Genomic DNA, 25,309 nt, shown 5'->3' with positions numbered 1-25,309 from the left:
TCACTTCTAGATCCACCTCTATAAAATGACCATCCTTTGTTGCCTTCTCTTCTTCATCTTCAACAACTTTCTGAATTCTTATTATGACAACAATAACATTGATATGATCTATGGAATTTGTGAAAGTGATTCTCAAAGTACTTCTTTGTACTTGCTATGAAACATGTAGTTCTTTTTGAATCACTCCCCTTTTTAATCTTTATGGATAAGGCAATCTGATTTTTGGCTTAGGATGTTTTTCTTTTTGATCCATGGTAGTATCAACATTGACACTCTCATGACTTCTGAGATTACTGGTGGTATTGCTTGGGAGAGTACTTTGAACTTGTTGTGAAAGTTGTTGAGCTATCCATCCTACCTGAACCTCTAGATTTTTGATAGATAATGTAGTGTTCCTTAGATTATTCATGGTAACTTCCTGAAATTGGGCATTTCGGGGAGTAGTGTTTATGAGGTTATTCCTTGTCTTTTACTTAGAATTAGGAATTTTGAGCAGTAATATTTTGAAGAGCTATCTCCCAACCTGCTTTCTTTAGGACTAGTTATTGCTGTTGAAATAGTTGTTGATTCTGATATTGCATTGGCCATTGCTAATATTTTCAGGAAAAGTTTGGATGATTTTTCCACCCTAGATTATACGTGTTGGAATAAAGATTCTTTTGATTGAGGTGATTTACTTGCTCTACTTGTGGTAGATGTGTTATACAATACATATCAATAAAGATTCTTTTGATTGAGGTGATTTACTTGCTCTACTTCAATTATCTTCTTGATACCAATGGTTCTTGTAAAATTTGATGAGCCACTAACAAATGTATCAATCAAATGTTTAGTCTTCAACGAAGGCTATTAACAAAAAATTGTATTTGTTTAGTTTGATCTAGATTGTGAGTGGGGCACACAACCAACAACCCTTTGAATTTTTTATATGCATCTCCTAATGATTCACCTTCCCTCTATTTAAAGCAGGAAAGTATTCATTTAAATTGTTTTTTCATATCTTCCCAAGTTGTGATGCTCTCTATTGGAAGTGAGTAAAACCATTCTTCAACATCTTCCGCTAGAGAAAAGAGAAACATTCTCAATTTCTTGATTTTTTCTGTATGCCTTTGTATCTTCAGAATGAAGGTGAGAAAAACACAAGAGGGGGGAAGGGGGTTGAATTATGTTGATCTTTTCCTCTTGAAGTTTTTTTAGCTTCTGCTTCTGATATTTTCTCAACTAGAGTCCGAACACTTTGTTCATAGTCTGGTTCAGAAAACTTGTTTGACTTCTAAAAGACTTTATCAGATTCTGAACCAGAATCTGATTTAGAGCATCCGAGTTTACATCATCGAAAATTTAAGTACAGAAGTAAAGAAAGTAAAAGCACTAGAGACATAAGCAGTTATCTTGGTTCCTCTCACAACCTGAGAGTAGTCTAGTCCCCTTGCACTTCCAAGGAATTTCCACTATAACCAAACTAATTACAAATGCTCAAGCATACAAGCAAGAGACTTCCTTTGCTTATACATACAAGTATAAGACTTCCTTTCTCAAACACACAAGTCTGAGACTTCCTTGCTCAAGCACACAAGCTCAAGACTTCCTTTTCTCAAACACACATGTAAAAGACATCAAATGCTCAAGCACTAAAGCAAGAGACTTATGACTCCATAACAAAATGTTAAAATATTTGGGTAAGAATTACACTTGATATAAAATCAGAGGTGTAGACGGAATACAACTTAGTAATACTCTCAGAATTAAGAATTTATAAAATATACACAATATTAAGATGTTTTAAGTCTAGTAAATTTGACAGAGTGACTTCTCTTTAATTGTCAAAGTTTAGAGTTTGTAGCAGTGTGTTGTATATAAGCTTGGCAGTCTTGTTCTTCATTCCCGCGTCTTCTTAAACAAAGAGGGAGAAAAGAGACGTTTGGGACTTTTAACAAAAGGTTATGCTAAATTTGTACTTGATTAGACACATCAACAAAGAAAATTTCGGCAAGAGGAATTATCCGTTGAGCCTCAGGCATCCAAGAAGATATTTTTCCTTAAGTCTTCACGTGATCAAGAAGTCTTTGAGTCTATCAGAGTTGCCTCGGTTAAAGAGCTTCTGCTTCAGGGGGTTACTTTTTATAGACTTCACTCTTCAGAGGCTGATCACATCAAAGTCTACTTTTTGGCTTCTGAAGCTTCAGAGTCTGGGTCATGAGAGACTGACTTTATTTAGAGTTGACTTCTTCAGAGTCTGGATCTCCATCAGAGGCAAAGATTTCATAACTGATACTCATAGCCAGAGTCTGATCTTCAGATGCAGATTTCTTAAGCAATTCTTCATCTATTTTTAATGATTATATTCCTACAATACTATAACAGATGTTAGAATACCCAATTGTTATTTAAACAATTTGTTATCATCAAAACCCAAAGGACATGGTATCAACCAATTTTGTTCCAACCTCCCCCTTTTTGATGATGACAAACATAAGTATTTAAGAACAATGATTGTTGATTTAATTAACAAGTTGACTTCAGGGACTGAGATTTGTAAGCTCTGTTAGACGATAGGAAACGATCTAAAGGGGAGGGGGGGTGAATAGATCCCAAGTTAAAAACTTGAACAAAAAATGTTTTGAAAATTTTTATGGCGCGCAGAAGTAACCCGGATCAAATCGTCTAACCGAACCTCTATCGAAAAGCTCAAATATGCGTAATTACAATCAAAGTATGAAAATGAACAAAAATTTGATCAAACAAAATTTCAACCACGATAAATTGAATGCAATACTAAAAGTAGAGACTATTCCCAATGATAAAATAGACAAAAATACTATTGAGACCAATTATCAAACACCTTGTGTGCAATCGATTTCGTTTAGAAATTTGTATAATTTTGTTGATCTTTAAATCCAACCATAATCTAATTGATTCTGATCACCTCAACTAAACCTCTTTCAAAAGGTTATAAAAAATTTGCCCAAACGTATTGATTGCATAATCGATGAATTCAAATATATATATATATATATATATAATATATATATATATATATATATATATATATATATATATATATATATATATATATATATATATATATATATAGAGAGAGAGAGAGAGAGAGAGAGAGAGAGAGAGAGAGAGAATACAAGGATTTGTGTAGGCAGTTCCCCAATCGACCTCGCTATGGATAAGCCTGCCATAAATTCGAACTTGAATTGAGATAATGAAATTAACATTACTTTGCAAAAGTATAATACAAGAGAAATGTAGCAATCCAACCCTACAAAATCTAATATTGATGTTGGTTCTAACACTTTCTCTTACCTTGATCTAAGCTTGATCAAGTAACCCAACAATGCCAATTTGATTCACTGTCTCCGCTATTCCTTTGCAAGAACTTTCCGTTCTTCAAAGCCTTCACTCGATCGAATCTAAATTGCGAATTATTGTAACCTAAGATTTACCAATATGATCCACCCTCCCACACTAATACTTTGCAAGAACCTTCTGTTCTTCAAAGCCTTCACTCGATCGGATCCAAATTGTCTAACCTTGTCAAAAAACTTCAAATCCCTAATTGATATTTAAGGAAAACTCCGACTTGGTTGTCTTATTTGAAATCCTCAAATATCTCAACCCAATTTACAATTCAACAACCTAAATTGGACATTATCAACCGATTCTAGATGACACCCAAATAAAGAATGATTATGTGTAGTTTGTTTGCGTGATGACTAAGAAGCATAAATGGTGCATTAAGAAATCCTCTTACCATTTTTACTACATGCCTCACTTCTATGCTTATAAAGTCTTTGAGTGCTTTTACGACATGCACAAATATAACGTGCTTCAGATATTACACATAAATCACTTGTGTATATTCACAAGTCTCTTCTGTCAAGTAAGAGACAAAAGTATGAATTTATTTTTAAATTTATATTTAACACTCTTATTCTATTATAATTAAATAAAGTAATAGTTAAAATTAAATAATTTATTAAAAATTATTTGGTTAACAACCTTGATGAAATAGGTTTTTAAATGGGTTTTAAGGGCAATACAATTTTTTTAAAAAGACCAGACTATAGTAAAAAAAAACTTTTGATATACCGTAAACCACAATCAAACCTAAAAAGCTTATTGTAGATCAGTCTCAAACTCATCAAAGTTCGCCTTGTCATATTCTCACCTCTAACAAAGATGACTATAACATCAACAATAAGTGCAAATAATATGAAGTCATTTGTAACTTTGTACCAATGATCCAAATTTTTTCAAGGCCCACCTTTGCTTTGGGCCAACCATATGCCTAAAAGGCGAATAACCTCAATCATATGAGAGTCTAATCCAAGACGCATTCACTATGTTACTAAAGACTAGATGCACCTTTGATTAATAAGAGAACACTCAATCTTTACCTTCAGATAATCGTCCACTGTTATATTTGATCAAATGCTCCCCAGGGGAACACGAGGCAATTCTAATTGCCCCCATATATATAGAATGACATGCGTTGATTGCAGGTATGTTCTCACCATAATTCACATAACCATTTTTCTATATCCTACTAACCTGAGCGTTAGAGTGTTAATCTTGCATACCGAAAAATATCTATCATTTCTCTAGTCAACTTCACCCCTTTATATATATATATATATATATATATTATATATATATATATATATATATATATATATATAATTTTTGGTTCCTATACAAAATAGTGGCACAGTTTTATGGGAATTGACTTCTAGTTGTCTTGAATTTCCATGATCAATTCCTTTGGATTCCAAACCATAAATTTGCTGTCGCGATCTTGCTCGGAACAAGATGCTAATTTCCAATACAACCGTTGAAATTACTGTAGTTTTGTCTACCTCAAAATCATCCTTTTACACCATTCTATCTCCAATCAACAATGGACCATCCAGCAAGAGGAAAGGAAGAAAAAAACATCTGACACCAGGCTCTTCGAGATCGCCTACACCGATTAGTAGATGGGAAGAAAATAGACCTATCATAGGGTTCCAAAGCAAGAACCTTATAGAATTCAATAATTCCACCACTCGCCCTAGCGGAACCGTGGAATTTCCAGTTTCCGTCAGAGAAGGGAAGGATGCGAGGATCGTGAAGGTGTGTTTCTTTGTAGTTCCTTATAGAAACATCTATAATTGCCTCAAAATGAGATCTTTCCTCACGTCGCTAGATGTTGTGGCTTCTACTATCCGCATAAAAATGAAGTATCACAACAACTCCTATGAGGTAGTCGTCATTCCGATCGATCTACACGGAGCTCATATGATACACAAAACAATACTAAAGAACCCTCATGCCTATGAAAAAGAAAAGGAAGAAGATACATATGTCTTATATCCCCACAACTGACTTCGTTGTACGAGAAAATAAAATCTTATAAGATGACGAACTTAGATCACCACCAGAGACTTGAGCGAAAGTCTGAAGACCAGGTCTAGATGTAAACTTTGAAGTTATAGAACTTGATGAAAGTCCAACAAGATTAGTCAATGTATGAGCTAATTTACTAGCCACGTTGAAGGAATGACGCATTGAATTCCTTTGAGCGAATACTGACCTTTCCGCAATCTCTCTGAAATGAGATGCCAAATGTAGACCCCAATGTAGTCTATCATCGATAGAATATCACCCCCGCCTAGTATGTGGCCTAGAGAAGTAGGCAACAATCTTCCGAAAAGGCTGACGTGACTATGAATACAGTATGAAGCCTGCTCGACACCAAATTTATTTTTTAAGTAATGTATACTAAATGGTTATCCATTGTTGTACTAGTTAATAAGGAAATTGGGAAATGGAAAATGTGTGTCGACTACGCCGACCTCAATCGAGCTTTCCTAAATGATTCATATCTAAACATCGATAATTATGTACGAGGCAAACAAGTAAAAAACTTCCTTTATGACAAAGCGTGCCAATTGTTGATACAGTGACATGTCTTTTGGTTTGAAGAACGCAAGAGCGACATACCAGGAGATGATGAACAAAATCTTTGAACAATATGATCGTCAAACCCAACGAAGAATAGCGACATGACGAACACCTGGCTAGCATGTTTCGTCGGGTTCGACAACACAACATGAGGCTCAATCTAGAGAAATGCACCTTTGAGGTCAAAGCCACCAAATTATTGGGTTTCTATCTGACGAAGAGAGGCATAGAGGAAAACGCAAAGCAAGTGCAAAATGATCATCAAGATTGAAGCACCGACTACGAAGAATGAGGCAATGAAGTTAAATGGGATGCTCACAACCTTAAATAGATTCATCTTTAGGTCAACTCATCACACACAACCATTTTACAAGTTGTTGAAGAAATAGGCACATTTTGATTGGACCCTAGAATGCGAACATGCATTCGTGTCGTTGAAAAAGACACTATCTACCCTATAAGTGTTATCCAAACCGACTGTAAGGGAAATTCAATTCCTTTACTTAGTTGTCTCCACCGAAGCATAATGACGTCTTCATCCGAGAAACATGCCATAACTAGAGCATGTTATACTGTATATCTAAAGCATTAACCGAACCACAAACACTTTATCTTAAGATATAGAAGGTGACAATGGCATTGGTGACTGCCTTGTAAGCTACGACACTAGTTTCTAGCACACACTAACGTCGTCCATGCAGACCTACCTTTTAAACAAGTCATTCACATATCAGATATGGTAAGACACTGACCAAATAGTCTATCGAGATGTCCTTCGAGCCTAGGAAAGCGCTAAAAGTCCAAAACTTCACGAAATTCATAGTAGAGATGACATTGGTTGCATCAAAACTAGCCAATACATGTGTCATGTTCACAGACGAATCATCCAATAATTGAGAAAATGGAGCCAACCTCATATTGGAAAATGAAGTCAGTCGGGTAATTGGGTTATCCCTATATGCTTCGAATTTTCCACTGCCAATAACTAAGCTTAACACAAACTCTTCATCACTGGTCTCACACTAGTATGAAAAATGGGGGCAGAGAATATTAAGTTACGAACAGACTCATAACTAATGGTATCCATAGTCAAAAGAGAAGCGCAAACCAAAGATCCACTATTGCATCAATATGTCAACTCAACGAAGTGCTTTTTTTAAAAGACGAAACCGTAAAGATTCTCACACCCAAAACAAATAATACCTCATATACATAGTGACTCAGACTTAAAAACGATCAGAATATTCTATATAAACTCTAGCCAATCTTCCATGTTTAGACTTCAAATTCTATGTTGTTATCCAACTTTATTTGGTTGGTCATTGAAATGATACCAGGTAAGAAATTCTCAACACATCTTCCAAAGTTCAACTTAAAGGGTTGTGGTTAGGACTGAACAATGCACTAGGTTGAACGGTATTACTTCCTCCGTTCTATGATGAATGTCTCAGTTGACTATTTCACATAAATTAAAAAAAAAAGTAGTAATTTTTTTTACTAAAGTACGGCCTTATCAGAATATTAATTAGAAGGTAAAGTTAAAAAATATGAATTGAAAATCGAAATATATCATTCATTTTCGAAATCTTTTTATTTCAAATTGGCAGTCATTATGGGATAGTGAGAGTATATATTATTTATATAAAATATATTTCATTTATCTTTTAAAAAATAAAAATAAAATTAAATGTATCAAACTTTTTGTAAGAGAACTTAGAATATTTTTTTAAAATAATCATGTTTTTTAAAAAAAATTCAAAAATAACCATAATTTAAAAAAAATTATAAAAATGGCCAATTTTTTACCCTAAAGACACATGGGCGCCACCCTAGATGGCGCCTACCCTTTAGTTGGAGGGCAAGTCGCTACTAGGAGTGGCGCCTACTTCTAAATGTTTTTAAATATTCTTTTTTTGCTTTTTTTAATATGTTTTTAATTATTTTTAAAATTTTTAAAAATCTTTTTTAACTTATTTTAAATTTATTAATTTATATTTATTATAAATTATATTAATTTATATTAATACATATATATAAATAATATTATTTACAATATATATTATATATATTATATATATATATATATATATATATATATATATATATATATATATATATATATATATATATATATATATATATATTAATTTATATATATATTAATTTAATTTATAACTAAATAATATTATTTATAAATTATTAAAATATATTAATTTATATACATGTAAATAAATAATATTATGTATATATTTGTAAAATACAAGATATATATATATATATATATATATATATATATATATATATATATATTAATTTATATATATTAATTTATATTAATAAACACAATATATTTATATTAAAATAATATACAAGACAAATATTATAAAGTTTAATTAAAATGCATTATTAATTTGGGATTTTTTACATATTATGCGGTCCCTGGTACGATCCGCACGGGGGAGATCTAACTACTCGTCTAGATGGCTCACGTGGTGGTGGTGCTTCCCTATTCCCACCCCTAGTCCTAACGCGTCCCCTTGCCCTTTGCCGTTGTGGTTGAGTCGAAGTCCATTCAATGCTGTAGAAAAGGCGGGTGCCCTCTGCGCCCTCAAAGCTTTGTCTCGGTGGGACAAACTGACTCCTGTTGGGTGCGCCCTCGAAATGTGGCCTTTGGTAGTTGAGGGTTGAATCGGGTTGGCTAAAGAACAATGTCTGTTGTGGTGTGTAGTAGTCTTGTTGGTAATCCTCTTGTATACCTGTGTCGGGGCTAAGTGGAGGACAGGAAGAGCCCGAGACATCGTCGTGGTGGAAGTGTTGGGATTGGTGTTGGTGGGGGGATTGAGTTTGTGGTAGGTGTTGGGACTGTTGATGGTGGTGGGAATGTTGAGGTTGGTGTTGGTAATCTTCATGATATTGGGGTTGAGTTTGTGGTATGTAGTGTTGATTTGGTTGGGGGGTGGACATGTGTTGTGGTGGTTGTTGTTGGTAATACGGTGGTGGTGGTTGTTGTTGGTAATACGGTGGTGGTGGTTGTTGTTGGTAATATGGTGGTGGTTGTTGTTGTTGGTAATATTGTGGTGGTTGTTGTTGTTGGGAATATTGTGGTGGTTGTTGTTGTTGGAGATATGGTTGTTGCATTCGGGGATCGTCCAAATAGAACGGGTCAGACACAATCATTTCTGGATTTGTATTTGCTCTATACCAATCCATATATTCCTTTGTCGGCTTCATTTCGTTGGGCGCCACTGGAAATTGTAGAACATAGTGGGCACACTCTTTCCACATTTTACAGAACTCCTTTGCAAATGCCTTCCAATTTTGGACATACCACTGGTGGCTGACTTTTTTAAGATGCCAAGGTTCCAAAGACATTGGGGGGCCTGAGATTTCTTGATGCATTCCGAATTGCAGTTTGACACGATCACTTTGGTGCATCTCCACAGTGGTGAACCGCATGTAGCCGTTTTTGCTGTCCAAACAGCTGCATCTTCGGGGTTGGGTTGATGTTCCAATCCCAAATATGGTCTCCAAATAAACTGCAAAGAAAAAACAAATATGTTATTTATTGAGAATGCTTGATAGTAATAAATTAGTTAGAAGATGAATGATTTAGTGGTAATACATCTTGTGCTCGGAGACGATCCAAGAGTTGACGATAAAATATTATTTTATTTTTCGGGGTAAGACTGTAATCTAGTCCAGTTGCAATGAACCTAAACAAAAAAAGATAAATAATATTATTTACAAATATTTATAGAATAAATATACAAAATGAAATAACATTATAAATTTACCTAGTTGCGTAGGGGAAGGAGTAGACGTTAGGATTTTTGGGGGCTAGCCTCGGCAATCTCCACCACCCCCATGTTTGGAGCAAAAAAGCACATCCAGAAAATGTACAATGGTCATTTTGTGCATTTTTACACAAAGAGCTATATAGGAAAGCCAATACAGCAGAACCCCAACTATACGTGCTTATTTTATCTATGTCCTCGAACAAACTCAAGTACATAAAGTTTATGCTATTTCCCGTGCCTTCGGGAAATAACAAGTTCCCAAATAATAACATAATGTAAAACCTTGTTTTTATTATTTTTTCTTGTTCGGACGAATCCTCAGTCAAAATTATAGCGTCGTGGTAGAATTGGAGGCTCGATAGTTTAATACCCTGACCCCTTGCTTTCGCAGATCCCTCACCCTCGACTAGATCAACGCCCAACATTTGAACACATAGTTCGTTGGGCTGTTGAACATTTCCAGTCACAGGCTTACCATCTATTCGAAGACCCAAAAGCATGTACACGTCCTCTAGTGTGACGGTACATTCACCAGTTGGTAGGTGAAAAATGTGTGTCTTTGGTCTCCAACGTTCACACAAAGCAAGAATAAATTTCACATCAATTGTGGCATTTACCACATGCATAACATGACCGAACCCCGCACGCTCTATGTAAGGTACGCACCATGTAATAATTTTGCAGGCTAGGTGGAGCTGCATGCATGTAATAATTTTGACACGTCTACTGCATGCATCAGTAGGTCAGGATAAGACATGAACTCGCCACTCTAGGTGGCGAATACATTGAAGTCTTGTCTTGTCTGAGAATCTTGCAGGCTAGGTGGAGCTGGATAGGCATGCGTGAGAATCTTGCAAGCTAGGTGGATATGACTTTGATGGATAGGCATGCGTGAGAATCTTGCAGGCTAGGTGGATAAGTTAGCATGCATTGGTACAGGTTAGGTTTCACTTGTCTTGTCTAGGGGAAGGCTTGGTGGATGTGTTGCATGCAAAAATGTGACACGTCTAACGCATGCATCACAATTGAATCCGTGTATCTAGGCACGCGTGAGTACAAGTATTCACACAATTTTTCACACAGGTATTCACAAAATCTTCACAATATCTTCACATATTTCACACATATCTTCACATATCATGGCATCTTCATCACAATACAAAATCAAAGCTCACGTGAATGGTGAGACTTATGAATGTGATATGTCTGGCTTCCTATTTAGAAACACCGATTGCACTCGTTTTTGTCTAAATAGAGGAGCTGACTTCTCTTATCTGAAAAAAAGATTGAGTCCAAACTTAGACAACCTGCGTCCCAAATTTTTTATCAACAACCTTTTTTTTTTCTTCTGAAAATAACTCAGTCAGGTTTTATAAGTCATTGATTCAAAATGACATGGAGGCACAAAACATGTTTCGTAACCATGAGTATTCTGGTTACGATTATATAGTGTTGTACATTGTCTTGGAACAATTTCAACCAACTCAGAATATTCAGTCACAGGTTATTGATCCTGTGGTTGATGACGAACAAGATGTTGAACACCCCGTTGAAGACGATGTGGTTGATGATGCAGAAGACATGGTTGATGACTTGGTGAACCGTGATTCCGAAGACGAAGACCAAGTACAAATACCTATAGCGCAACGCTACTCACCGCCTGCGCACTTCACAACCCTTAACTTGGGCGAGGATGAGCCATCGTCAGATATGTTCTACAACCCATATATGAGGTCTGATGAGGAGTTAAAGAAGGGTGACCAATTTCGGACCAAGGAAGAGTGTCTGTTAGCAATAAAAAACTGGCACTTGAAAAACTATGTTGACTACGATGTTAACAAATCAAACCCGGAAATATACGTTATTTTATGCAAAAACACGGAGTGTGGGTATAGGTTGATGGCATCATAAAAGAAGAAACATAATGCGTGGGTGATAGAGTCCATTTCTCAAGCTCACACTTGCGTCAACACAAACATGGCACAGGATCATCGCAAACTTAGCCATGATATGATCTGCCATTCCATAATACCTCTTGTTGAAGCTGACCCGTCACTCAAGGTCAAAACTATTATCTCCCATTGTGTTGCTGTTTTCAAATATACACCGTCGTACATAAAGGCTTGGTTAGCGAAAACCAAGGCAATTGAACTGGTATACGGTAATTGGGAGGAATCATACAAACAACTTCCGCGCTACCTGACTACACTACATTTGTATTCACCTGGGACGGTTTCTATAATGGAGACCTTGCCGGCACAATCCCCTGACGGAACTCGTCTAGAAGGTAATGGAATATTCCATAGACTTTTCTGGGCATTCCGTCCCTGCATCATCGGTTTCACATTCTGCAAGCCTCTTATTCAAGTCGATGGAACTTGGCTGTATGGGAAATACAAAGGATCGTTACTGATGGCACTCGCACAAGATGGAAATTCTAATATTTTCCCAATAGCCTTTGCATTGGTAGAAGGAGAAACGACTGCTGCTTGGAGTTTCTTTCTTAAGAATCTCCGAACGCACGTGACTCCACAAGCTGGCATCTGTGTGATTTCTGACAGACACGCTTCTATAGACAGTGCATACAATAATCCAGCAAATGGTTAGCATGATCCCCCGTCTACGCATGTCTAATGCATCAGGCATATTGCTCAAAATTTTGTATGGGAGTTCAAAGATAAATTCTTGAAGCAAAATTTGATAAACGCGGGGTATGCATTAAACCAACCTAGATTCCAATACTACCGCCGGGAAATAGTGTTGGCAAATTCTGATGCAGGGAGGTGGATCGATAATATTGACAGAGCAAAGTGGACTAGGTCATACGACGATGGGGTGAGGTGGGCCACATGACAACAAATCTTGTGGAATCAATGAACGACGTCTTTAAGGGCATACGTAACCTCCCGGTAACCGCTTTGGTGAGTGCGACCTATTTTCGGATGGCAACGTTGTTCGTAACAAGAGGCAAGCGCTGGCATGCAGTGTTACAGACGAGTCAAGTGTATAGTGATACCTGCATGAAGTTTATGAGGCAGGAATCTGCCAAAGCCAGCAGTCATCGGGTTACGGAATTCGACCGCCATGGCCACACTTTTAGTGTCAAGGAAACAATTGACCACAACCAGGGGCTGCCCAGACAAGAGTATAGGGTCCTAATACCAGACTGTTGGTGCGACTGTGGTCAATTTCAGGCCTATCGTATGCCTTGTTCCCATGTCATTGCAGGGTGTTCACACACCCACTTCGATGCATTGTCGCCAGTGTCTCCCATCTACAAAGTTGCAACATTGCTAAATGTATACGACAATCCCTTTCCGGTGGTAGCATTGGAGGCATATTGGCCAGAGTATGACGGGGAAATTTTTTGGCACAACGATTCGATGCGGCGGAATAAAAGTGGTCGCCCAGACAACAGGCGCATTAGAACTGAAATGGACGTCGTAGAGAGAATGCAGAGGAAGTGTAGCATATGTCGACAACTGGGGCATAATAAGAACAAATGTCCATATCGTGGATCTAGTTCCACAACATAGTTTTCATATTCATAACTCTGTGTACCAATGCTATTTATCAATAAAGTTTACTTTTTATTCCAAATAGAAGATGACATTGGAACAACAAACACAAACATCTAACATTAGAACAACAAATACTAAAACAAAAACAAATACTGGAACAAGAACAAGTACTAAAACAAGAACAAGTACTAGAACAATAACAAATACAAGAACAACAACACAAACAACCATTAAAATCTAGGAAATTACAACAGTTAACACTATGTCATCTGATCCATGCATCATTTGGATGCAATCAATGTCGCTTTCAACTTCAACCCACCAACGTACCGTTTCTCCAGTTTCAAATGAGAACCTTGTTCTAAGCCTCTGAATCCTTCCGATGACTTCACCAGGTTGGTAATCTCCCTCTAACCAAGACATCAAGGACCTTTTTAGTTGGTCCAACGAACGGATGTTCCAAAATTTCATCTCCATTGGGGGTTTGACAAGCGAGAAAATAACATGCCCATCCCTTTTTAAGATTACTGGTTCAGGATCCGGCCGCCTTGATTATGTTGGCTGCCATGATGACGGTCTGGGGGATGCCATGAATTCAACTTGATAGAGAAAATGATAGGAAAAAGTGGTGAAGAAAATGCAAGGAAATAGCTCAACTTGTACACCAATGTACTTAACCCTAATTAGTGTCACACTTGATTAATTAATCTTAGGGAGAATTAAGGTTTGAATTAGGTCATAACTACCAAACTCTAATTATAACCGATCAATAAACCCTAATTATAATTGATTAATTAACCCTAACATGATTAACCCTAATTCTCCCAAAAATTTATAAATAATATTATTTAGTTATAAATTAGATTAACATATAAATTAATATATATATATATATATATATATATATATATATATATATATATATATATTGTAAATAATATTGTTTATATATATGTATTAATATAAATTAATATAATTTATAATAAACATAAATTAATAAATTTAAAATTAGTTAAATTTTTTTTAAAGAATTAAAAAAATAATTAAAAATATATTTAAAAAAAAGCAAAAAATTTTTTTAAAAAAAAAACATTTAGGAGTAGGCGCCACTCCTAGTGGCGACTTGCCCTCCTATTAAAGGGTAGGCGCCATCTAGGGTGACGCCCATGTGTAATTTAGGGCAAAAAACTGTTCATTTTTGTAATTTTTTTAAATTATGATCATTTTTGAAATTTAAAAAATAAATGATTATTTAAAAAAATCTGCAGCAAGGTTTATCACTAAGTGAAAATAAAATTTTCAAAAGATTTCATCATTAAGGAATAGAGTCTATGGATAAAAAGTTCTGCAGCACGGTTTATCATCTGTAATAGTACTTCTTCTGGTCCTGGACCGGAGGTAGTAGTACAAAGTTCTGCAACTCGGTTTATCATCTTTAACAAGAATTCAGGCTTTTCTCCTTGACAAGTCAAACAAACCAACTTTAACCGAAAAACAGCTTTTGACAGAGGGGTGAATGAATGTGCCATACTTTCACTGAACCAAAAAATGGAAAACTCCACGGTTCTTTGCTTAAAAAGTAAAAAAATAAAAATAATAATCTGACACTTATACAATGCAGTAATTGAATTGGACAGAGAAAGAATTTTCCATTCCTGTTGAATTCATATTCCTAAAACTTCCCTATTTCTTTCGAGTAACTATAACAACTAATAATTCAATTACTATCAACATACTCCTAGTTACTCTATCATCTAGAAACACCATAAACACCACAACTAAAAGCAGATAAATATGAAAAACCTAATGCATTATATACAAAATCACACTGCTTCTAGCTAGCACATTCTTTAGATCTGAAAGCCATAAGTTGAATACCCAAATGAACCCATTTGATCTTGAAAATTGTTTGATGGATAATGCTGCATTTCTTGAGACTGTTGAATTGAAGCGCCACCAGGAGGAGGAACCCAATTCTGATCGATAGGCGCGGGAGCAGAGTTACTGTCAACGGATGTAATGTCATGAATACTTGATCTTTTTCTCTCTTTTTTCACCGAGTTCTGGCGAAGAAAGTACTTCTGAGCATGGCTAGCTACCTGAGTCGGTGTTCTTGTCACAACAACGTTTCTTGATATGCTTCTCCAATCTCCTTTCCCAAATTTGCTAAGCCCAATAAGAAATAACCTGTCACAGATAACATATCAGATCAGCAACCATGAAAGAAATCTTTATACCTTCTCCATCACCTAAACCTTTAAACAAGAATGTTTCCAATGTCCAACACATATCACTTTCCTGACCCCAAGAATCACTTTCCAATACTGATACATGTGATTTGTATTTAATATATTCAATTTTTTCAATTTATTATACCTATATTGTTGTGTCAGTGCTGTCTCAAACATCCATGTGATTTGTCGGTTTTGTATCAGTACTGTGTCAGACATCCATGTAATCTGTCAGTGTTGTGTCAGACATCCAGTGTTGTGTCAGTGTCGTGTCAGACATCCATGTGATCTATCAGTGTCGTGTCAGACATCCATGTGATTTGTCAGTGTTGTGTCAGTATCGTGTCAGACATTCATGTGATTTGTCAGTGTTGTGTCAGTATCGTGTCAGACATCCATGTGATCTGTTAGTGTCATGTCGTGTCAGATATCATGTGATTTGTCAGTGTTGTGTCAGACATCCATGTGATCTGTCAGTATCATGTCGTGTCAGATATCATGTGATTTGTCAGTGTTATGTCAGACATCCATGTAATATATCAGTGTCGTGTCGTGTCAGACATCCATGTGATCCGTCAGTGTGTCGTGCCTATACAATAACTACATGACATATGCCTATACAATAACTACATGTACCATATCCATGGATCTGAACCATGTGATGTATGTATTACTATTGTGTTAAACGTCCATGCAACAACTACATATACCGTATGCATACGAATATGGTACATAAATGTACCGTTTTCACACTGTACATGTACGTGGCAGTTTGACAAGTTTACTTGATTTATGAATGAAAATTGAAAGAGTAAACCATCTTCAAATGCATGCATGTCTTGCAAAGCATTTATTTGCTAATACATAATTTCAAAATTCTATTTGCTTTTGATTTCAATTTAGGTTTCTTAGCAACCAAATTCAAGTTAGTTAATGAATTTCATGCAGAGAAACGCTTATTCAACAGATTTTCCACTTCAAATCTTCATATAAAAAACTAACATTTCAAATTTGAAAAAATTAATAAACAATTCAAAAACCTCAAAAACAGATTAAAAATGATTTTTTTATTCCCATTTCTTAAAATTATGACATGTAAAGTAAAAATCCCCAAAATCAAAACCTAAATTGAATTAAATTAAAAATTTCAGATACCTATGTTCTTCTTCAGTCCACGGTGTTCCTTTCTTTCTCTCGTTATCACCGCCATGTTTAACCTTAGAACCAAACGAAATTTGATTAGAAGAATCCCATTCATTCAATCCACCACCACTGACCACCGCTGATTCATCAGAGTAACTCGGAACCTCAACCCTACCGGAATCAATTTCCAACACATCATGAACCAAAGCTTCATAGTGATCCCTAACTTCCGCCGCCGACTTACCGGGAACTTGCTCGGCGATCTTCTCCCACCGGTTCGGTAAATCCTCCGGCACGATCAACAGAGCTCGCTCGAAGAGCTTGTCGTGGTCGCGAGTCCACTGAGTTTGATGACTCGCCCACCGCGTCGTGGCGGCGGACACGGCGATTGTCTCCCGAAACATCTTGGCTGTCGTTTTGTTTGTTAGTTCAATTCAAAAGCTAAGCTGGTTTTGTTTATTTCGTGTTTGGATAGTTAAAAGATAGAGAGAATCGCTTTCTTTGAGATTTTCGCTTATGCGTTTGGTGGAAGAGTTTTAGATTTTAGATTATAGATTAACGCGTTTAGTATTTATAGAAGAGTGAAAAAATTGAAAAGAAAATAAAAATTAACGAAATTTTGGTGTAAGTTTGATTTGAATTTTTTAATAATTCAATGTTGGGATGAAAAAGCTATTTTAATTTTTAGGTTAAAGTTGGGAAAATCTGTTTTGGTGGGACCAGCTCATCGGTATTCAATAGCAACACGTTTTTGCTATTTTTGGATTTTTCTTTACTTTGTTTCTTTGTGAAGTTTTGTAGTTGTACAATGCATAGTGAAATGGAAGACACAATTTTTCATTTATTTTTGGTAAATAGTGACAATTAATCCTATTAATCACCTTTCTATTTTTTTTTAGAGAATCATTAATTTTTGATAAATTAGAAGAAAAAATATTTGTAATTACTATTTATTTTATTTGGAGTTTGGTTGCTGCCAATACACCTTATTTAAAATTTAATTTATTTTAAATTAAATAAATATATAAAATAATATGGCATTGCATGTTTTGATGATGAGTGATGATAATATTCAATTACAAAATTTTAAGTAATTGAATATTTAATTTTAAAAAAATAGAATTTGATTATTATGTAATGTGATTATAGAAATGTTTTATACAATCATTCAATTATATGAGAATCTTCAAAGATATTTTAGGCTCCTTTGTTATAGTTATTTTTAAAAGTAATTTATTATTTTTTAGAAAAAAAAATATAAATGGGATTTTTTTTAATGATATAATTTTAAAAAAATACTAAAAAAAGAAGTTATTTTGAATAAATTTTCATAAAATTTATTTTTAATAGTCATATTTTTTAAAAATGTATGAATTTACTATATTAAAATCACTAACAATAAATATCTAAATTGGTGAATATTAAAACTAATCTTTTAATTTATAGTCCGTTTGAAATATATTTATTATTTTAATTTTTGAGTAAGCTATCATAAAAATTAAAATTTTAAAATATAAAATTATTATTTTTAAATATATTTAGTAACCAGACGATTATTATCTTATATAAACTTGTAAAATAATATTCTAATTATTTAAATATTACTAATTGATTATCTTTAAATTTTTGAAAAATTATCAACATCTCTATGCGGTGGTGTATATGAGTTGAGTCAATAAAAAAATTCGGTCACACTCACTTAAAAAAAATTAAAAAAATGAGTTTGGTCGGGTAATTAAATGGATATGAGTTTAAAATTAAAGAAATTTATTTAAAAAGTTGGGTTTTGTGTAAAACCGAACACAAATCCACTAATCAATTAATCAAGCATTTATTATTACAATCTTAATGATTTTGATGAATATTAACATAGTTTAGTGAACAATGACTTTAAATATTTTGGATATTTTACTCATTCATTATTTTGATGCTAATACAATTTTATATCATAGAACTTTAAGATGTTGATAATATTTAATGATAGTTCTAATTAGTTGATGTCATCATTTAATATTTTATGAAGAAAAAAACAATAAAATATGTTATCTAATTTCTTTTAAGAAGATAAAAATGTTGAGTAATTTTTATGAAAAAATATGATGACTCATCATTTAGTCATTTAATATTAATAAAATAGAAAAATTATTTGGGCAACACGCTACTCAACCCAATCCAATCCAAAAATTAGTGGGTTTGTCCAAACCGGTCCATTGGTTTAAATGATGGTTATTTTACGAGGATTTCTTAATGCACTATATATATTACTATTGTACCACGTGAAAATATTAAAATGCCCCCAGATTCCAGAGACGTGTCTCCAGACGCACCCCAAGCACATAACCTATGCCAATTCTTAGTGACACCCTATGAGTGGCCTTTTTGTTAACTCAGAGATGCATCTTTGAAATTTGTCTGTAGATGTATTTTCATAACATTGAGAAACATAAAATAGAAGTAGAAAACCAGAAAGTTGTATTTTGACAAAATAAAAGTACCATATCAATAACATAAAATCAGCATTACATAGGCGATGTCAACATAAAATTAAACATTACATTTCAATATTCAGGTGAACGCTTCAACATCTTCACAATATCTTCGAACGATCTTGAAATCGTCGCTTCCAACTCGATCGGAACTTTTGTTTCGAAACGAAAAAAAGTATTCCACATAATCCTTACATCTGAAGTTGTCTTGAGCTCATAGTTATTGAATTCAATCCTGCCTTCATTGTTAATTGACGGTGAATGGTACTCGAGCTTCACAAATTTTCGATTATCTCCGTAAGGTAGGAAATTATACACTTTGTATTGCAGATCTGCAAATGAGGTATGCTAATTAATCTTAAACTTTCGCCTGAGTGTCGCATCGGAGAAGGAGACATTTGCGACATACTAGATGATGTTTATTTGTGACATTTAAGACATTTTCTGTTTGAATGAAATAAAAAAACAAGAGCCTAAATTTATAGAAGTTGTAGACATTTGAGATTTTTGAGTTTGTGAGTCTGGAAAAACTTTGCCAACATGTTAAAAATACGAAGGAGACTGCGCCATTAAATTGTCACTCGATGTAGGCTTGAACTTCTTCAAAGAACCTTTTGTTTTTACCGGTTGAGAGGGTGATTTCAAGCCAATGGTTTCCGAATAAGCAATCTTCCTCAATTGTTCTTTGACGTGGAGTTTCATATTGTCACCGACTTTCAAAAATCTCTCCTGTATCACTTCCTATTCATTCATTATAGAGATATTTGATTTACCGTCTTTCATAATACCATCATCATCAAACCTAAGCCTTTTCTAATAATTGTAAACTTCATCCATTCTTATCGGGCTATCATGTTTCACCTTCTTTTCTATAAGACAAGCACATGGTAGACCATAGGTTTTCACAATTGTGTAACCACACTTTGGGCTATTGGAGCCTACATTATCAACTCATTTTGCTTCGTGAAAGATATAATTCAAACCTTCTCGAGCTATATTGCTGACCAATTCATAATAAAGATTGTTGTCTTTAAATATGTGTTCCAACACTATGATGCTCCAACTTAATGATGTTTGTATCTCATTATATTCGTCCTGGATCATTTGGTTCACATAGTCCCAATCTCTACACAAATCACCCTTATTCTTTCCCAACCAATTCTTCAATGTAGTATCGGCAGACTCAACTCAGTTTGGTGTTGTATTCCCAAGGTTTCTAACCTGATTGGTCCATGCACAAACAATTTTCTCTTCCACTTGGTCCATAGTTGTGCTTTCAACATATTTCAACAAATCTGGATATTTCACGCACACTTTCGTTAAATGTATAACAAAATCAACATACGATTATTTAGTAGAAGAATTTACTATAAGATTCCATGCATCCATTATTTTTTCCCGTATTACACACGCCTTCACTATTTTTCCATCTTCAACATTTATTTGTTTCGTCCCTACCACGAGTTTAACCCGACTTCTCACATTCTTTATTATGTGATACCTGCAAAGTAATGCATAAGAAGTAGGAAATACCTTTGCAACCAAATTCATCAAAGTGGTATCACAATCAGTAATAATAACTTTAGGCATCTCTTCTTGGTCCTTTAACATTTCCCGACACACCTTTAAGCCCAAGTAACATTCTCCTCTTTTCTCTCTCTCTAGAAATGTAAACCTGACAAAATATATCTTTTCAGTAAAGGTAACACCAATCATTTCCAATAATAGAAGTATGTACCTGTTGGTCTTGTATGTTTAATCAATGATGAGCAAGGTATGAAACATGTTGAACAACTTGATGGAATCAGGATGAGTCCAAAATATATCTCTAACAGTTGCTCCATCCTCGCATGTTCGATACCTAGACACATAATTGTTATCATCCAACGGTTTTAAGAGTTGTTTCATTTCAGTTCTACCCCCCTCCCTCAGCGCCTTGTTAGTTTGGTACCGAATATTGTACACTTGTTTGATATTTGAGCTATTTTTGGGTCTTTTTCGTTTCAAAATTGCAAGTATGTTTTTCGGTTGAACCAAATTTAATGTCATGTCTGAAATGCATTCCTTTTCTTCCGGCATGAGGCGACACACAATTGAATGACCGACTAATTTTTCACATAAGTCATGGTTATGTAAACCACGTATGACATTTCCCACTTATTTCGCGTGTCTTTGTCATAAATGCACCTATTCCATCAGAACCATTATCGGACCTTCTAATTACCACACTAAATCCCAGTTTGAAGGCCTCTGTATGAATCTATTGAAGCATGTGATCATGAAATTCAAGCTCTTGCTCATTTTTAAATTGGTTGCCAACATCTACTGCCTTCACAATAACACCTTTGACATCCAGAGACACAACATGTTTCGGGAAAACATTGGGGTGCACCATATCTAATGAAAACAGTTACAATAAAACACTAAATAAGTTCTAATAATTTAAACATAGCTGAAAAAATGAGAACAAGCACATACCGGAGATGCATTTCCAGAAGAGTTCATACAGACTCCGGAAATGTATATCTGGATTAAACACACAATTTTCAGACTAAAAAGAAGAAGAATGTGAGAAATGAGGCTTGAAATAAATATTTTTTACCTGGAATTTCAATTTCTTTTGCTCTCTTTGATGTGATGAAACATAAGATTAGATATTTGGAGTGAAAATGTAGATTGAGAATGGAAGAGTTTTTGGTAAGGGTTTGGAGTAGGAAACAAGTATGGAAATATGATCATGCAGGTGAGTCTTTTATCAACTTACTTCAGAGATGCATCTTCAGAAATATTTGACATGCAAAGGTGATAGAAATTTCAAAATCCCGCCCCAAACCTTTGTAGATGCATCTCCAGAAAATCCATTGGACTACTTAACTATTGTTTAGAGTCCCACATCGGATAATATATGGCCTGAACATGTGTTTATAAGTGGGGACAGTCCTCACTCTACCAACCGGTTTTGTAGGGTTGAGTTAGGCCCAATCACACATTCTTAACATGGTATCAGAGTCTCGTTTAAGATCCGGTGGGCCACCTACTATGGTTTCCGCTATCGGGGCCACCCACCATTTATTTCCATGCTCTAGATGTCCAGTCCTGGGCGTGAGGGGGGGGGTGTTAAGAGTCCCACATCGGACAATATATGGCCTGAACATGTGTTTATAAGTGGGGACAATCCTCACTCTACCAACCGGTTTTATAGGGTTGAGTTAGGCCCAATCACACATTCTTAACAACTATAAATATATTTGTTGAAAGTACCCAGAGATGCATCTTCGAAATAATTTTTTGTGTTAATCTGGGGTGGCAGTTGTTTGGTGCATCATAAAAGTGGTACATGGTGCGTCCAGAGAAGTATCTCTAGAATCTGAGGGGCATGTTCTGTTTTCCATATGGTGTTTTTCCTCCCCATAGTGTGAGATAGGAAATTCCCTATTTTACCTCACCCTAACCGGAGTGTCCTATTTGGATTGGGTATTGAGTTTGGACAAACTCAACCCAAACCTCCTCACGTACATCCATATCTCTACATATATGTTTAAATATGTCAAAATACATGATCATAAATGAATTTTTGTTTTTGCGAGCAAGCTAAACATCATCTACTCTTTTTGTGTGACTAAGATCGTAAATGAAATGTCTCATAGGTAAAAAGTCAAATGATAGTTGTGATGATGTTTGATGAGTTGGGATGTAAATTTGATTATGCATTTAAAGTGTGTGATTCTCATCACTAGACTATTCAAAGAAAATATAGATTTAGTCTTTCAAAACTCTCCCCTGAAAACTCTTACATCCAAAAATAAGATTAATGTTTACTTATATAAATTTGCATCTATATGTTTTTTTGCTAAATAAAATAACATTCATTCATTCAAATTAATATAATAAATTAACTAAGAACAATACAAATGCTTATAAAAATAAAAAAGATGAAACTGTGAACAAACTCACAAAATCTATATTAATAAGATAAAATAATATAATTGCATACATACTAGACATTGCATTCAAATACGATAAAATTGAAGTGTCTGAAATATCCATGCATTCAAATCTTCAATGTTGATGATGCCAAAGCTATAAATTAAATATGCATTATGGCCCGTCATGTATATTGTAGCTCAAGCCCACATGTTATCAAGAATCTCTATCCACGTGAGACGTATAATAGGTCTTAAATGGGACTCATCGCATTAGATCATATGCTTAGCATGTGGGCTACTTGTTGGAAATGAGTCACCTATCACATTCCTTGATGGAGCAGGGTATGGCTATCATAATCCGAGGAGGAATCCTTAAGGCTCTGCATGTTTAACTAGGCCAAATGTAATTTGAGTTATCATATATATATCTTTTACAAAATACTAACTAAAGACCCCTTGATTGGCATATTGCAAAGATGCTCACTACTATTGTACTTAGAACAAGTATAATGGTTCCCTCAACGAGTATTAATAAAACATTCATATGCCATCCATTTTCAACAAGAGTTTTATTCAACCAACCTTCATTTAATAATGGGGACCACATGCATTGCATCCAATTATGGAGATTAAGAAGCCCTAGCAGAGATGCAGGCTACTCTGCCCAACATAAAAATATTTATTTACGGGGCTTCAAGTTACAAAATGTTAAGTTTCATGGACGTGTACTCATGGAACAACCAAATCAAGATAACTCCATTGATGCACCCAAGATTGTCTTCATGATCAATACTTGCAACTACTACTACAAGGTGATGCCTTTAGACCCCAATAACACCAAAGCTACCTACTAGAGATTAATTAAGGTGGTATTTGCAGAGAAGATAAGGAGAAACTTAAAAGTATACATATATGATATGGTGGTGAAGACACCTAATGGGAAGAACCATTGTGATGACCTGGAAGACACCCTACAATTTATTATGAGATATGACATGCACCTGAATTTTGTTAAGTGCTCCTTTGGGGTCCAAGCAAAGAATTTCTTGGGTTTCATGTTGTAGTTATATATTTGTGAGGGCCCACAAATGGAGAGACTCATGTCTTGGCTTCACCAGGCGCCCGTCCTACAATGTCTCGTTTGAGGCATAACTCTCACATACAAGGGGCTCGCCCTTAGGGGAAACATAGGCAATAACGTTTATCTAGTCCATAAATGTATGTGCAAAGTCATATCCATGACTCCCTAAGAAGTAGGCAGTCAACAGTTTCCTCAATCAAATTATAACATTTACCATTTCCTAGGATTTCCCTAAACCTAGGCCCGCGAGCCTTATAAATACCTCATCCCTAACATGAGAAAGAACAATTCATTGTTGGTGTAATCCCTATAGGCCAATACTTTTGGTACTTGTATCGAATTATTTATTAATAATAAAAGGTTTCTTCTTTATTATGTTTGTTTAATAAAATCCATAGAATAGCTAGTCCATTTAATGTATCAAGTGTGACTTAATCATGAGGTCCCATTAAACATAAGGACACTATTCTTAAAGTATCAGTAGTCGGGATTTGTAGTGAAGTGGGATAACATTAAAGCATTAAGACTATTATGTATATAGACTGATGATCACATCTCATGGATCATGGATAAGGAGTTATCAAGTCTTAAACATAGGTATGAATATTAGGAGTAATATTTATACTGAATTGACCCGCTATGAGACTACTACATAGAATGTTATGCAAAGTGTTATAAGTTATTCTCATGGTGATAGTGGTGTATACCACCCTTCGACCTAAAACCACTATGGACCCTAGATGTAGAGTCAAGTGTTTTATTCCTGATCAAAAAGACAGTTGATGGGTACTCCATGAAGCATGTTGAGGGGCATGAGTGACCTAGATGGAATTTTCCCATCCCGCGTAACAAGATAAATGTCTAAGGGCCCAATATTGAACTGGACAAGGATGACACGATCTATGCCTTGTGTTCAATATAGACATAAGGGTTAAAAGGTAATTATACACATTAGTATTATCACAAAAAGGGATTTGTTAGATCACATGATATTTTTGTGTCTTGGGTAGCAGTGATGTGTGTAGCGGGGTATTCGTTACCATTAGAGATATTGACTAAATCCAAGGTAAACCATACAAGTCGAGTCGCCACCGCACTTCTATTTATCCAAAGGAATGGTTAGAAAGCAAACAAAAACCTAAAAGTTTTATCGAATCAAAAACTAGTAA

The 25,309-nt window shown here is 35.0% G+C and overlaps 1 protein-coding gene across 1 annotated transcript; it reads right to left on the bottom strand.

Annotated features, from left to right (window-relative positions):
* Positions 1-14,902: 14,902 nt before the first annotated feature.
* On the bottom strand, positions 14,903-17,205 carry LOC127091069 (transcription factor SRM1). The gene is made up of 2 exons (XM_051029588.1): positions 16,660-17,205; positions 14,903-15,460 (listed from the first exon to the last, which is right to left on the bottom strand). The coding sequence occupies exons 1-2, from the start codon at positions 17,049-17,051 to the stop codon at positions 15,124-15,126; spliced, it is 729 nt and encodes a 242-aa protein (XP_050885545.1). The 5' UTR covers positions 17,052-17,205; the 3' UTR covers positions 14,903-15,123.
* Between the last annotated feature and the right edge of the window lie 8,104 nt (positions 17,206-25,309).

The sequence above is a fragment of the Lathyrus oleraceus genome, chromosome 6, assembly GCF_024323335.1.
Source record: "Lathyrus oleraceus cultivar Zhongwan6 chromosome 6, CAAS_Psat_ZW6_1.0, whole genome shotgun sequence".
Classification (NCBI taxonomy): Eukaryota; Viridiplantae; Streptophyta; class Magnoliopsida; order Fabales; family Fabaceae; genus Lathyrus; species Lathyrus oleraceus.
The sequence above is the reverse complement of the archived record's forward strand: the minus strand, read 5'-3'. Positions and strand labels throughout refer to the sequence as shown.

Coding starts and splice junctions, on each gene's coding strand:
- LOC127091069 (XM_051029588.1), bottom strand. CDS start 17,051: ATGTTTCGGGAGACAATCGCCGTGTCCGCCGCCACGACGCGGTGGGCG. Junction 15,461..16,659: donor TGGACTGAAGAAGAACATAG/GTATCTGAAATT, acceptor TATCTGTGACAG/GTTATTTCTTATTGGGCTTA.